This window comes from Brachyhypopomus gauderio, chromosome 20, assembly GCF_052324685.1.
Source record: "Brachyhypopomus gauderio isolate BG-103 chromosome 20, BGAUD_0.2, whole genome shotgun sequence".
In the NCBI taxonomy this organism is placed as follows: Eukaryota; Metazoa; Chordata; class Actinopteri; order Gymnotiformes; family Hypopomidae; genus Brachyhypopomus; species Brachyhypopomus gauderio.
In genome coordinates, this window is record NC_135230.1 from 13,390,390 (window position 1) to 13,406,851 (window position 16,462).

At 42.8% G+C, this 16,462-nt stretch overlaps 1 protein-coding gene across 2 annotated transcripts in view; it reads right to left on the reverse strand.

Moving 5' to 3' along the window:
• The window catches only part of LOC143484387 (fibroblast growth factor 14-like), a 53,357-nt gene that overhangs the window by 13,618 nt on the left and 23,277 nt on the right, over positions 1-16,462 (reverse strand). The window contains exons 1-2 of one of the 2 annotated variants that reach the window (XM_076983082.1): positions 12,100-13,016; positions 818-928 (exon numbers count right to left, since the gene is read on the reverse strand). In XM_076983082.1, the coding sequence (XP_076839197.1) occupies positions 818-928; positions 12,100-12,292 (304 nt within the window). In that variant the 5' untranslated portion in view covers positions 12,293-13,016. Of the gene's footprint in view, positions 1-817; positions 929-12,099; positions 13,017-16,462 lie in introns of those variants that run through there. The other variant, XM_076983081.1, reaches the window with a different exon arrangement.

Consider the following 16,462-nt stretch of genomic DNA (forward strand, 5'->3'; position numbering starts at 1 on the left):
TGGTAAGCATGAGAAAGGAGGGAAGAGTGAGGAAGATGGCTGGTGAAGACTATTGGATTAAAAGTTGGGGTGAAGCTGAGGGCTTTGATTACTGTAACGGGATTATTTTCATTCGCATATCGTCTTCGTTGTGATTTGATTGGTCAACAGGTGGCGCATGTTGCCTCTGAGGCCACAGCCACCTGTGGGTTATTGCGTCTTTGTATTCTTTGTAAGTCTTTGTTTGGTTGGTTGTCATGACCATGGTTTCTTGGTTGTCATGACACAGACACAGGTTTCTTGGTTGTCATGGCACAGACATAGGTTTCCTGGTTTGTCGTGGCAACGGTCATGGCTGTCTGTTGTTCTGTCGGTAACACACTTCTCGTTAGTTTCGTTTTGCTCATTAAAACTCCTCCAGTTGGACAGTCACACTCGCTTCCGCCCCTTCACCCCCTGCCTGTTCTACACCTGTGACGTTGAGTTTAAAATAAAATATTTTAAAGAAGAAAGAAGAAATTAAACTTTTTTATTTTAAAATCTTTTTGAAATGAATGTTCTTTTACTCAGTTGGGTATTCATTAATTTGCACAATTATTGTTTGAAGTAATTTATTTAATTTCTTTTCAGTGAGCATGTTGGCAGTATACCTGTTAATGCAGAAAGACATAGGAACTGTATAGCTAATATGCACACTTACATTTTTGCCCATTTATCGCAAGTCATATCATCCTCATAGTGTTGAGCAGTGTTATTGCACATTTTCTTCCTATCATGTAGGTCTACATTTATCTACTGTAGAAGGAAAACACAGTCAAAACAATGGATGTAAACTCACAGGAATTAGTGCTGTCATCTTTGGTCCCGTCCAAACATCCATCTGGGCTCATCTGTAAGTAATATCCCTGTCTGCAATATAACCTGGTCACAATGCCCTTGAGCTGGGGATCTGAGTCAGGAAGACAGAAACAGAGAGACCGAGAGAGAGGGACAATGAGACAGAGAGAGAGAGGGAGACAGAGAGGGGAGATGCAGACAGAGAGAGCGATAGAGAGAGAGAGGGAGAGAAGATAAGTTTGTGTTCCCAAACAGTGTACAGCATCACAAGTCGGTAAGTCATAATATTTAGGTCACAATATGTATCTCACATGGGGGTTTTATTCAGCACGCTGTAATGTTTAATGCATTACACTGTCTATTGTCAATTCACCTAAACTGCACTTCAATAAACAGGAGGTCATATTTCACTCAAGTTATACCCTTGTGGCAGTTATGGGAATGACTGGAGGCATGACCGCACGTGCACTTTGATTGTTCGTCCGGTGTGGAGATGACACGGGCCTCAGGTAACACAAACGGACAGCATGCTTACATGAAGGGCAGACCAAAGGTGGCTGACACAGTAAGAGGTTCATGCTAGATTTCCTCATCTCCTATAGAGACATTTGCGTATCATGACATGAGGGAGCTGATGTGCTGTCTGACACACTGACCTGACCGCAAATGTTCACTTGGAATTGTGTAAATCAAGACACAAAAGTGCAGATATCATGGTTTACGAAATAATCTGAAATTAGACTTGAAATTTGACTTAACTCCGCCCACCCTGTCCTTCATCACACACCCTCAACATCTTTCAGTTCCAATCAACAAATATAAAACCGACATCTCCATGTTGGTGTGATCCAAACACATCTCCTTAAGAATCTGGAGCTGTCTCTGGAACAGTCTGTCTCTATGCCAACGAAATAAGCTCCTCCTGTGTTGCACTGATTTGAAAGTAAATCTAAAACAGAGGGGAAAAAAACAGATAAGGAGTTGTTTCCTATCCACAGTAATATGGACTGGCAGCTCAACAGAAGGCCGGTGGTGGAACGGAGCCCACGTGGGAGCCGTCCTCATATCAGAACTGCCTAGAAGCCCTGTTCCCAGCTCCGGTCCCCACTTTCCAGTCTGATCACCGATGTCCCTGTTGCGTCTCTGACTTCAGAAGAAACAAATCGCCTGTCGCCATGACCACCGTGAACCAACGAATTTTTCTTTTAGCGTTTCCTGCTGTCACCCCGCGTGTGACATGAAGGGGTTTAAATCTTGGGGAGTGTGGTCCTTGGTGAGAGAAAATGGGAGGGTGGGAAGGGCCAGAGGGGTGTGTGTGTGTGTGTGTGTGTGTGTGTGTGTGTGTGTGTGTGTGTGTGTGTGTGTGTGTGTGTGTGTGGGAAGGAGATGCAAAGGAAGGAGAGGGGGATACATGTAAATAATGCAAAGGGAAGCAGGATATGAGCACAGGAAATGAGAACCACACCACCTCTGGAAATCTCAGTCCACGAGCCCGTTAACACAAAGTCATGTGCACCATGGGCTTGCACCACAAATGGGAATCAGTGATTTTCTATAAAGACCCCAAGATCAACTACGGAGCAGAAAGCAGTATCGATTGGTCCTGTTATTGTATGTGTAAGCAGAAGAGCGCTAGGCGCACAACAGCTAGTTCTGAAGAAAGGTTAATGGCGCAGGCATTTTGACAAACGCAAACAGCACAACACGGGCCAGCTCGGTTCTGTCTCTTGTGCAAATCTCGGTAGCGAGACATCTGAAATGCTTGGAAAGCTCCGGAAGAAACAGAATGTGAGTGGTTATCCTGCGACTTAAAACTGAGAAAAATGGCAAGGTTCTCAGAGCCCTGCTAGCATGATTAGCTGCTCTGCTGTGCACTGGGCCAAAATATTAGTCTGCTTGGTACTTTACACTTACCGTTCTTAGTTATATCTACGGCTAACAAGGACGCTAACAAATTAAGCCCCTTGGATCCATTTCTATATGAGTATTTCAGCAATGGGAGGGAACTCACTCATAATAAAAATGTTAATATTACACTTCATACATAAGAACACTAGTTCTTTAGTGTTAGTGTAGTATGACTAATTATGTCATAGGTTTTCCAGGACTGCAGAGTCTGAGGAATCATTTGATGTGTTGAAATGTGACTGATGTTTCGTGTTACATATCTTGGCACCATGTCAGTAAATGACACGAGTTTCAGTGATGGGAGTCAGTCAGTGAGCGAAAACAACTCTTCTGGCTGGATCTAGTCGGTCTGGACAAATAAATAAATAAATAAATAAATAAATGAAATAAATAAAAATAACTCATGACTCATGAAAGCAGAAATGGCCATAAATACACATAGATAGAACAGCACAAGTACACTGAATTAGAATGTCTCCAGAACCTACAGCCTTAGTCATTATATGGAAATCTCCTCTACTGTATCATTTATATTCCATAATATTCAAATATACAAAATCCTAAAAAGTCAAGAAAAATATTTAAATTTGAGGTTCTGTTTTGCAGAAATTGACATGGTTCTGTGCCATTGTTTAATGTCTGTTTGTGGCTGTTTTGTATTTTGTTATTGCTAAAATATGAACTTTTCCATTTCAATGCCATGTTTTACAAAGTAGTTAAAGCCAGGTTTACAACTGGGAGATGCATGACTATACACTATACACTATACTATACACTATACGCTACACTATACACTACAGGTTTAACGTGTTTGATATTGTGAAAGTGATTTCTGCATGTTCACTGACTTTTGTCACCCAACATTCAGCTAGTACAACTTATCACAGCTCAGCAAGTAAAACTCTTTTGCCTGAGACATGTTTATACAGCACACAGCACACATTTGCACACACACACACACACACACACACACACGCACACACACACACACACACACACACACACATACACACACACACACACACACACACACACACACACACACACACATACACACACACACACACACACACACACACACACACACACACACACACACACACACACACAGTCCAGGTGCAGCAGAACCCCTCCCCACTCCCTCCACTGAAGAACAGTAGAACAGTAGAAGAGAACTGGCAGAGTAATGGCAGTAGCTCCGCCTCTATTGCCACACACTGGCTCCGCCTCTTTTGCCATGCACTGACTCCGCCTTTTTTTTTTACCACACACTGTCTCCGCCTCTAATGCCATGCCCTAGTTCTGGTTCTTTTGCCATGCACTGACTTGACTCCGCCTCTACTGACACGCATGGGCTCCGCCTCTATTGCAACACACTGGCTCCGCCTCTAACTGGAACAAACCTGAGGACCTTGCTGCCATCTTTAAATTCAAGGTTATTCACTTCTTTCTGGCTCACCACAGGTCAGCACACTAACTTTAATGGCTAGTATCTGTTTACTATGTAACAGACATGTAGAATTAAAAAAAGGGATTTACTATCTATAATGCAGATGATGCATGCAGCATTAATGGTCCATTAAGTCCCATTAAAGTCAATCATAATGAATAATACAGTGAATAATGTAATGCATAATGATATAATAATGTTAAATAACAATAGATATATAACCGCATGGATTTAAGTGATGATCTGATAAATTATAATATTTTACTCCTGTTCACCCCCATGTCCTCGTCCCTGGTCTGGGGAACCCTAAATCATCCCAATGCTGAACAATGCCTCTGTTGCCATGGAGAGATTCCTGAATCCTTTATGAACTCCCTCCCCATTTGAATCCCCCCCCCCCAGCCCCCACTCTCCCAGTCTGTTACTATGGAGACATTCTTCCTGTCCTGTCTAGGATTTCCCTTGTCCGGACTGTTACCAAGGAGACAGTAGCAGGGATTCCCATTTCCTGTCCCCGTCGATGGAGACTTTTCTACAAAGCTCTTCTCTGTCTTGTCGGGTTTTTTTTTTTTGTTCACCAAGGGAAATATTTTTTGCCTTGACAGCCCTTGCAAATCCACCTGTGTGATTTGGTGTGTCATTTGGTACGGCAGAAACCGTTTGGTCGAGAGCGCCGTCTCGTGCCACGCAGCGGTGCACGGCGATACGCAAACAACCACAGACACGCAAGATCTCAGCCTGCGAGGACGCAGGAACAGCGGGATGTTTGCGAGACTGTGTCCAACATTAAGTGTCCTGTCCTGCCTCTAGGCGTCAGCCGTGCGTTCAAGACGGCACGCTGTAAAACACGAGGTTTTTAGGAGTTAATACGGTGGTGCAGATAGCTGGACCACAATGGTCAGTATTTAACTAGACAATGATTTACAACTGCTTTATGAATTCGTAGATGTGTTTCAGACTAATCACCATAAATCGACCCTCCACCATAGGACCCATATCTCATTAACTCCTCTGGCTTGTACTGAAGGCAAACAGGGACTCTAGCAAGCGGGAGCTCTCCGTCCAAAAAAAAACGTCTGCCCTTCAGACGACCGCCAGAGAACATGGCAAGGTTTCAGACAGGAGTACACCGTCAGGCAGATTGTGTGACTACGCTTTAAACAGAACTCCCACAGCTCCCCTCTGTGTGTGTGTGTGTGTGTGTGTGTGTGTGTGTGTGTGTGTGTGTGTGTGTGTGTGTGTGTGTGTGTGTGTGCGCGTGCATGCGTGTGCTTTGCCACAGTGCTTGTAGACATAAGAGACTGGATTAAAACCCTTGCAGCACAGAGGCAGATGCGATATCAGAGTCTGCTTATGATACATAATCGCTGAAATGTTTTCTGACCCACAAGGCATCATTGTCATCATTTTTATATGTTTTCCAATTTAATAATCTTTAGAGTCACTAAGAATTAAGAACGAGTGAAAGTCCTGTGACCTTTCTGAATCCCAAATGTCCTTGAAACGAACCAAGACGACTGCAGCAGGAGGGGCTAAAGGCGGAGTTCAGTACCATCATTATAAACATCACATTAGACCTGCCAGACTCTACTGATTGAGTTCAGTACCATCATTATAAACATCACATTAGACCTGCCAGACTCTACTGATTGAGTTCAGTACCATCATTATAAACATCACATTAGACCTGCCAGACTCTACTGATTGAGTTCAGTACCATCATTATAAACATCACATTAGACCTGCCAGACTCTACTGATTGAGTTCAGTACCATCATTATAAACATCACATTAGACCTGCCAGACTCTACTGATTGAGTTCAGTACCATCATTATAAACATCACATTAGACCTGCCAGACTCTACTGATTGAGTTCAGTACCATCATTATAAACATCACATTAGACCTGCCAGACTCTACTGATTGAGTTCAGTACCATCATTATAAACATCACATTAGACCTGCCAGACTCTACTGATTGAGTTCAGTACCATCATTATAAACATCACATTAGACCTGCCAGACTCTACTGATTGAGTTCAGTACCATCATTATAAACATCACATTAGACCTGCCAGACTCTACTGATTGAGTTCAGTACCATCATTATAAACATCACATTAGACCTGCCAGACTCTACTGATTGAGTTCAGTACCATCATTATAAACATCACATTAGACCTGCCAGACTCTACCGATTGAGTTCAGTACCATCATTATAAACATCACATTAGACCTGCCAGACTCTACTGATTGAGTTCAGTACCATCATTATAAACATCACATTAGACCTGCCAGACTCTACTGACTGCTTTCAGATCAGAGCAACCAAATGCTTTGCAACTGTTTCTTAATGTGTTTTGAAGTCAAATTAGCTTCATTATTTCAATGTCTTTCAAATACTTCAAATAATATGATTCGATTAAAATTCTGTTTTTAAAAACATGCAAATTCTTTGCGGATGCAGCAGCAGAGATTATAGAGCAAAACAATATTTAGCTTTTATCTGTGATGTACTACAGCCTTTGCACGCCAGTGATTTGGCACAGCTCTGACATGAAGTGAATGGTGGGATGGCAAAGAGAAACTGATAACAAAAAGACTCTCCGACTCTCTGAGCAGGATGAACCAAAGTGTAATGACCAATCAGAGAGGGCCCTGCTGTGAGAGATGGAAATAAAGAGGTGTATAAATGAGATGTTCACATCAAAGCGTGTGTCCCTCCCCCCCCCAGTGCCGGAGAGCCCGCCCACTCGCCAGCTCCTACCAACAATGCATCACTGATGGCATTCGACGCACTGTTCCTCCCGGGCCTCATCCCCCAATCACAATCAGAGACCGATTATGGTAACGCAGAGGAAAATGAATATTCATGGACCATGAATGTTTAGGGGAGATCAAACTGCCTTTTAGACAAGGGGGCCATTTTAAAATCCTTCACTCGTCATTTATGAGTCCAATAATTGTGTGGCGGAGGTCAGTTTTTGGATATCAAGCACAGCCACCCATCAGATTCATAGTATTGGATTCCGACACTAACGCAATAATACTAAAGTGAACCACCCGACCACAAGTTCATGATCGTGTTTTAGTAAACAAATGTCACAATGTCAGCTCATCTTGAACCTCTGCCCCTCCCACCTGACAGGGCTCTGACAGTTGATGTGGCTGGAGGCAAAGGGGCGGGTCTATAATGAGTCCATCCCACCCTGGCAAAGGCTGCCTGTGGTAGCCCTACATCTCAATACAGGTTATGCCTGTATTAAGCTAGATTTTTCACTGAAACATTTAATTAATTGTGAAGCAATCAGCCTGAATCAATCAGAAATCTAAATTTAATCTTATAAATAAACAGCAGCTCAGAGTGAACAATAATTTATTACATTATTGCTCAGGAGGATGCCTTGAAATTCTTTTTCCTCCAGATGTTAGCGTAGGCCATTAACACGGGTCTCAACACCTCTATCACCTGGAATGGTTGTCCAGGATTATCGCCCATGTGTCATCGTGCTTAGCAATGGATGCCAAATAAGTCTACTAGCAGGTGTATAGGACTGACAGCTGCATCCTTTCTACAGGCAGGACCAGGGTGAGAGGATTCCTCACCATCCATCGCACCCGGCAGGAGTCCATACGAATGCACAACACGTGCTCTCCTGCACAGGGCAGGGGCCACTCGCTCAGACAGGAGCTCCTACAGCAGGGGGCGCCCCTGAGTCAAGTAGAGGCCGCCCCTCGGCAGGGTGAGCTGCCCCACGGGCGTCTTACAAACCGCAACCGAATGTGACATCTGTGCTGCTCGTGAAAATCTGACTGATTCATTTGGCTCCTCAGCGTGCAACAGCACAAAGGTGAGAAATCGCAAAAGCTGATGTTGCAAAACCGTTCACATCTGTTCCATTTTTGCACAGGTTCAAGAAGGACCTGTCTGGGTTGAACTGACAAAAACTTTGTCAGTGAATTGAGAAATCTGATCAACCTTGGTCTTAAATCCATGCTTTAAACTCCTGCAGGGGAAAAAGGCAGGAGGAAAGTGATAAAAGCTCCTTAAAAATAGCTGTTATTATTCCTGATGATACCTCCCTGCATCAAGATCTGGCAACCTCCTTTCCAAACTAGGTGATCATGCTGTCCAAAAACACAGGAGACCTGGGTGTGGTCCTGGACGACGACACGTCCTGCTCTTCCCACGTTATTAACATTACAAGCACATGCAGGTTTCTCTTATGAAACACCAGGAGAATGCAGCCACTTCTTTCCAGAGATTGCTTGTCCAGTCCTTTATCATATCAAGAAAGGACTACTGCAAATCTCTCTTGGCAGGCCTCCCTGAACACATCACTAGATCTTTGCAGCTGATCCAGAACACGGTTGCATGACTCGTGTTCAATCTTCACACGTTCACACACATCACTCCACTGCTGGTTTCCCTCCACTGGCTTCCTGCAGTTGTCTGAAAAAAAATACTCTGTCCCCTCCTATCTGAAAATACTTGGCTCACCTCACTCCATACCTCACACCTTTTTTGTGTGTATTTGTGTGTGTTTTCCTTGTGGGGTTTCTCTCTAACAGGGTTATAGCTTAATGGTGGCCCTGCCTAATGAAGTAACAAAACACTGCTGTAAGTTACTGTAAGTCTGGACAAGAGTACCTACTAAATACTGCACATGTTAATTTGAATGTAAAACTCTGTAGAGGTCATTCCACTTGATAGGCTTCCTGTGCCCAAAAAACAATACAGAATAAAAGATGTAAATAATTTGATAAATAGCAAAAATGCTTACTTATATTTTGCCCTAATAGATTTACCCATGTAATTATTTTACAGTATTTTATAATCAAATAATATGTAACAGGAAAATGCAATGAAATCAAATCAAAATCAAATCAAATATATTTGTATAGCGCTGTATCACAAATACCTGTTTTGAAACACATCTAGTGTTTTGCCTGTTTTCAGCAGTTTACAATTTTTTCAATAAGGCATGGCCTAAAGTTTAGGATGACAACAAGCCTGGCATGAAGGTCAATAGACCGCCCTAATGCTGCATAAGGCCTTGCTTTTACTCTTCATTTAATGGAGGTTCACCACAACCTTTCAAACCTTTGTGTGAATTTCAGCATGACAGTTCTGCCTATCAATCTGTTTCTTTTGGCAAATCCAAAATTGCATCCACAAAATTGCATCCATTTCACCATAACGTCTCATTGAATAATATTTTTGATGATGGGACAACAGGTTGGGTAGAAAGGGGCACACGGCTTTACAAAATCTGGGGACGTGACAGTAAAACAAGCTCATACAGGTCTAAGCTGAAAGACTTGAGATCCATCAGTTTCATGTATTTGTGATAGGCGGGATGCTGCGCTAGCATACACTCATTTACAATGCAGAGATAGAGAGAGAGAGAGAGAGAGAGAGAGAGAGAGAGAGAGAGAGAGAGCAGATGCAAAGGAGGAAAGAACGAAACACAGAAACCCTTTCAATAGAGGGGTGTGTCTAAGAGACAGTGACATGTGAGGGAGAAACCCAGACCGCTAAAATCAGTATTCTGAGGGTTTGTTTGTATATTCTCACGTGCGTGTTTGTTTGTGTGTGTGTGTGTGTGAGCGATGATGAGGTGTCTCCGTGTGTGTAGCTCCTGCCTTGCAGTGAACAGGTTGTCATAGCTGCAGTTAAATTGGCTTGATAAATCTCAAGTGAGTATAAAATGAATGACTTCCTGTGAAACCCTCAACACACACACACACACACACACACACACACACACACACACACACACACACACACACACACAATATACTACCCCTCGAACCATATTCAAAACTCAATCAACCTGAGTGACAGGCCGCTTTTCATCAGACTCTGAGCAGGCTAAATAACCCATAACTCTCTTTATTACCACATTATCCATTTTATACATGGTCTCAGGCCATTAGGTTCTTGTGTGTTATGCTAGTGAAACGCACAGGCTTTTAAAGCTGCCTTACATGGAGGGTGGCACTACGACCAGACTTTAACAAAATGGCCGTCACCTGTTATAGCGTGACTGCCTGTCTCTGTCATTACTTCTCCCCCCAGGCTTCAGACACACACACACACACACACACACACACACACACACACACACACACACACACACACACACAGACACACACACACTCTCTCTCTCTCTCTCTCTCTCTCTCTCTCTCTCTCAGATACACACATAAATACTAACCATGTTTATTATTCACATTGTGATATGATAGACAGACACACACACACACACACACACACACACACACACACACACACACACACACACACACACACACACACACACACACACCTCAATATAGGCGGAAAAACCAAAAGCGCCCACAACATGCCAAAGCTTCCATCTGCTGAGGCTTTATAAGACGTACGATTTGCCAATACATGGGCGGCATATCTACCTAAAGATAATCAAAAATTAAATATGGCCATGAGCCAGGCCGAGCAATATAAATCCCTGACAAGCAAAACAGCAGAGGGCATTTAATAAATCAGAGAGGGTAGATTAACACGGTGTAATATTGACAGAATTTCCAATGCTTAGGCCACAATTGGCTCTTATTATGCGTATATGCGTATGTTTATACCTTGGAATGGGACAAGTTCACTATACTGCAATAAAAACATACAATATGACAACAGCACAACATTTTTACATTTTTTAAACAATGACTAGAGTTTAATCCAAAAGGGTTACATCTGACAAAACAACGGCATTCAGTAATCAAAAAAACACATCCACATAGTGATAACTACAGAGGTATTGTGGGAAGCTGAAAATCTGTTAAATGCATTTTCGACAAATGCATTGTTTGACATATACTAGGAAAAGACCATCAAGAGAACAGGCTAATTAAGGTTTAACGACTCCGATTCTCAAGGAGAAGTGCGTTTCATGACCACGCCCTCCAATTTAGGCCGTACCGTGACCAGTCACCAATACGTTTGAGAAGACGATTTGCCCAAGACGAGAAGCACGTGGGACTTTGCGATCAGCACACAATCAACACTTTTTAGACCAAATTCGAATGCATTTGAGTATAAAGGCAAAAGTACCTTGTCATAATGCAAAGGTTTCAAAGCATAAGAAGCAACCAATTAGGAAATCAGGCTCACCCAGTGAACTTCGGTTAGATTCCAGTCAAAACACTGTTGTGTACTGACATATCGTTGCCCACCCAAAATTCACATGCTCCAGTCAAACTGAAATTGGCTTTTTCATATACACTACAGATTACACTGACATTGTTGTGCTATGTGTATTCATGCTGCAGATAACATATTTGTATTGGTGTATTAATTTGTAGTGTTGTTTAAAGGTAACTACTTGAAATTATTAATACATATTACATCTACAAATGTATTATGCAGAGTCCCAGAATCTTCAAAATGTGTCACTGATTTCAATTTATCATGCGTTAACCTTACTTAAAATTGACCAATATTTTTGTAAATGCTTGCAAGTGCAGCATCTGTAGAAAGAGAAGAAACATCTCTGAGCTGTTTACTGTTTTTACTTGGATTAGAAGAGCAGCAATGTATAAGAGAATGACCTTATGTCTCATGTCTTCACAAAATCGGACTCACGTAGATTAGCTTGTATTCCGATTGAAACTTGTAACTATAATTAAACTGAAACGTTTATTCCCTTATCGCGCAGCCTAATTAACAGGTTTAATCTGAGATATGAGAAGGACAACCTTTTATATAGGAATACGTGTCATACGTGTACTATGCCATTAACTGTAATTAAAATGCAAACGTGGAATAAACGGATTTATGCACGAGACGCAACAGCACCAACACAGCAAACAAAACGGCACCGAGCACACTGTCAGCCCGCGCGCTTTCACGTCACTACATACATATGCCCGTTTTTGCTCACACCTTGTCTCCGTAGTCTTCTCTTTTTGAGGCCGAAGATTCGCACTTTGGAGAAGATGTCGACCAGGTTACCGTTACACAGACCCTTGTTCTTGTTGGGGCTTTTCCTTCGTCGGTGAGTAGTTGGTCGGTGAAGGTGTTGCTCTCGTGCTTGCCTCTTCTGGCGGATCAAACCGCTGGCAATCGCTGCTGCCATGTCTCAAAAACGCCAAAACAATGCAAAACGAACCCCCGTTCACCTCCGGACACGTAGAGCAGACTACACAAAACGTTTTCCACCTCGGAGTCCGGCTACTGCCCCATTCATTACCAGAGCTAAAATGACTCTTTATCCATCGGTTTAGAGCTGTTCGAGAAAGTCCGGGCACCACATTTCGACAGTGAAACCAGAAAACACGTTTTTATCTCCAGAATGACTCCACATAACCTTTGTTTACTGTCATAAATTTTTCGGCAAAAGCTCTTTTTGGCATATGACGCTTCCCGACTTCTTAAATAAACACTCATGCCTCCACATTGCTTTCAGTTAAAGGCGAATTACATTTGACAGCTTATTCCCTTCCAAAGATCCCGCCAGATATGTTACCTCTGACTGTAAAGCGATATTTCAAGATTTTCCAGTGCTCTCCTCCTTTTCCCCGCTGGATAGTGAAGCACCACAGGTGAACACAGCTGGGTTATAGTCGCAACCATGCACGCGCGTGTAGTCCCGAACAACCGACTAGTTTATGTCCACGTTATGATTTCTCTTGAAGGACGCACGGCCGTCTCCCGGGTGTGGCACTGTTGCCAATGGTATTGTGGCTGACATATTCACCAAGTTCACTATGTAAATGACGGGAGTCGCAATGCAAAAGTCTGGGAGAAACGCGAACGAAGTATACACTGAGAAGGCGAGTGTGTGCGTGCGAGCGTGTGTGTGTGAGAGAGAGAGTGAGAGAGAGTTAGAGAGTGTGAGGGAGAGAGAAAGAGGTGGGGTTGGGGGAGGGGTGGGGCACTTACTTTGCCTCAGGTTACGCTGCGGGATTTTCCGTTTACGCTACAAAAACTTCATCAGTGTTGCCCACAGAGAATGAAGGCTCTACCCGTTTAAACCCGCATCGTCCCTCATATGAAAAAAACATATATGGAAGGAAAATTCGAGCCTCGAGCAATTGTATTACATTTTGGAGAGAATGTCGTCAAGTTCACGACACTACGAACGATTAAATTCCCGTTGCCTATTTGCGTGAAGCTCCCCCCCCCCCTCATATCGCGGGGAAATACATTACAGAGGCTATGCATTTGAAATTCTGCGGGTGTAGCTTTAGCCTATATACCCATTGGGTTATTCAACAAGTCTAAGCCAATACGTCCGCTTTATGGTCAGTGTATGTCCGCGAATAGAATGATTCCAAAATACATAAGTTGGTAAGGAAATATGACCTTAGGATAGTGTTGGAAAAATACCACTTCTTCTTGAACTTGATCAAACCAGAAAAATTGATTGGCATGCAAATCGCGTACGCGCATGTGTGCCGGTACACAAACTTAGACGTGCTTATAAAGGTCTTATGTCTTTGATCAGCTGTCACACTGTTTATTAGGGGAGAACTTAAACAAATGCAAATCTATTCTGTGAATTATAGAACATCTGCTAAAGACGGAATGCCATCAGGTGATTAGATTCAAAGATTACATTTTAGGATAGCCCGGGTTTTACTTTATTACACCGATGTATAGGTCAGGAGGTCAGAACCAATGTAAAATGGTATTTTGCATGCCGTTAACTCAGGACCATGGACAGCGCAACAACGTTATATGCTTTGTCACATAAGAAGTCAAGATGGAAGATCAGAAGCATGAAGCAAATTGTTTTAATATTTGGCGTGGTAATAATTTGGATGCTATGACTTTTCATCCTAGAACAACCAGGAACCATCTTCCCATCATCCGGGTTCAAATTATTTAATGCACCCCGGAACGTCATTTGTCTGACATTAATCTTCAGGTTGTCTAACGGACTGTTCTGTTTTTTAAAATGTAACAGTATAAATTGCTTTTGGTCACCAAAATTTCAGGTACATTCGAATAGCCAAACAAGATGAAACTCACGAGAGCCATCTACCGTTTGGGTTTGCTATGGAAACGTGGCGCATTTGCGATAACGGTTCCTCTCCGTTATCCTGTCATCGCGCGTGGACAGCCAGCCAGTGTCACCGCAATTCTGCCTTGTCACGTTATAATCACGATATACAATCGCGCACGGAGGCGTGCGCGTGCATGATAGATTAACGCGAGTGCGTCCTCGTATGTGACTGTGTGTGTTTCAGTGAGAGCGAGAGAGAGAGATGCATGACTAATATGTATAGTGTGTATAAATGTATACATTATATATATAATCACTACACAAAGTATGCTTGCTACGTTCTGTTGTGGCCAAACAGAAAATACGTCTAATTATTCATTAACGTCATCAGTCCCACACTATTCACCAAGGTCTCCCCTCGGACTCGTCTTTCCGTGCGGGGATGAGCACCGGCGCAGTTACTTACACAGGGCGCTTTGATGTGTCAGAGCTGGAGATGTGAAGCCAACCAGAAAATGTCTGGCGCCGTCTTTCAAATGGGATTAGTTTTTGATGTCAAAGAGCTCGGCTTAGCACCACGGACAGCAACTATCCCCAACTATTTACTTGAGTGCACTCCCCGGACGTCTGTTATTGACGAGCTAATTAAACGTCATCTGTGATACGAACTTATACAACAAATACTCACATTACTGCAGTACAATAATTGTAACATATAGTTTATTCTGGCCATTTCCCAAACCAGATTAAGCCGAAACCGAGATTAAAGCGAATTAAGTACACATCAGTTTAGTACAACACTGGACTTGTCCAGGAAACTGGTCGATATTTTTAACAGTATTATTTCTGCAGACATCTTCTTATGTGCAGTTTATAACTTTTACGTCATTGCAAAATACTGAATGTCCTTGAGTAACTGAATAATCTTTTTAGTTTTGTTAAAAAAATATCTTCATACGTTTCATAAAGAATCCATTACAGTTGTAGTACTGTGAGGCCTGTATGCTGGGCGAGGTCGACCAGGTGTTATTACTACAAAAAACCACTAGAGGGAAACATGGAGCACAAAATAAAGTAAACGGAGCGTTTGCTTTCTATCGTCACAACTATGCAGTATGGACCAAGTACGCAGGAAGCTTAAAAGTGTACCTGAACATGCGCACTCTGCCATAGCAGAATGGTTTCAGATGATGAGATCACGAAAGAAGAACAAGAGTCTGTAATAAAACTGTCCCCGTTCTCTTAAATGTCTGTTCCTCAAAGTTCAGCAGCAACAGAATTAGCATCCACCTTAGACAGTTCCACTCTGTAGAAAAGTAAACTCCACCCATCACAGCTTAAGTCCGCTGTTAAAAGGTTATTTAATTAATCAGGTGACAAAAGCTCAGTCATTTACAAGTAATACGTTATATTTCTGTTCAGAAACTACACCAATCATTACAAAGGGTTCTCATACCAAGGGAGATACAGTATGGGGTTCATATTCTATAGGGCCACCTCTATAACCACAGGCATCATTTGTATATTGTTACCATAGTTATTATATTAGTATGTGTGGTCCTTGCATCTGAAGTACTGTTCTATCTGTTCTATTAGTACAGTTTAGAATGATGAATCACAATACTTTACAATGACAACTGTTGCTAAGGTCCATAGTGTGATTTTAAGGTACATTTTTCCATAGAGAAACAATCTGTTTCTATCTGAAATGAGGCAGAGTTGCTGTTCTTAGTTTGCCCTGTCCCCATGTCCAGAAGCACTAGGTCTGCACTAGGACTAGGACTAGGTCTAACTGGCCATCGTGACAGACCAGGACCAGGTCTAACTGGCCATCGTGACAGACCAAGACCAGGTCTAACTGGATAGTTGATGTATCTGTGATTAGTTTAGTTGATGTTGTATCCATGATTAGTTTACAGGTGTGTCTAGAGTTCCAGTGCTTTGTGTCTGGGTGAATATAAAGTGCATCAGTGGTGCAGGTGAAGCCGTCCCTGGTTGGCAGTCCTGCACCTGTTCCAGAAGAGAGGCTCAGTTAAACCACGAGGTCACATGCAGTGAAGCTCCAGGAGACAACATGAGAGCATGTCCACAGTGTGGAGCTGTGGCACACTGTCATCCCAAGTGGAGCGAATGTCGCGACGGCCATTAATCGAACACACACACACACACACACACACACACACACACACACACACACACACACACACACACACACACACACACACACACAACACGTGACTGTTAGTACTGTACCGAACTCCCGCGTGCAGGGAGCGAGGCACTATCATCCCGGCTGCG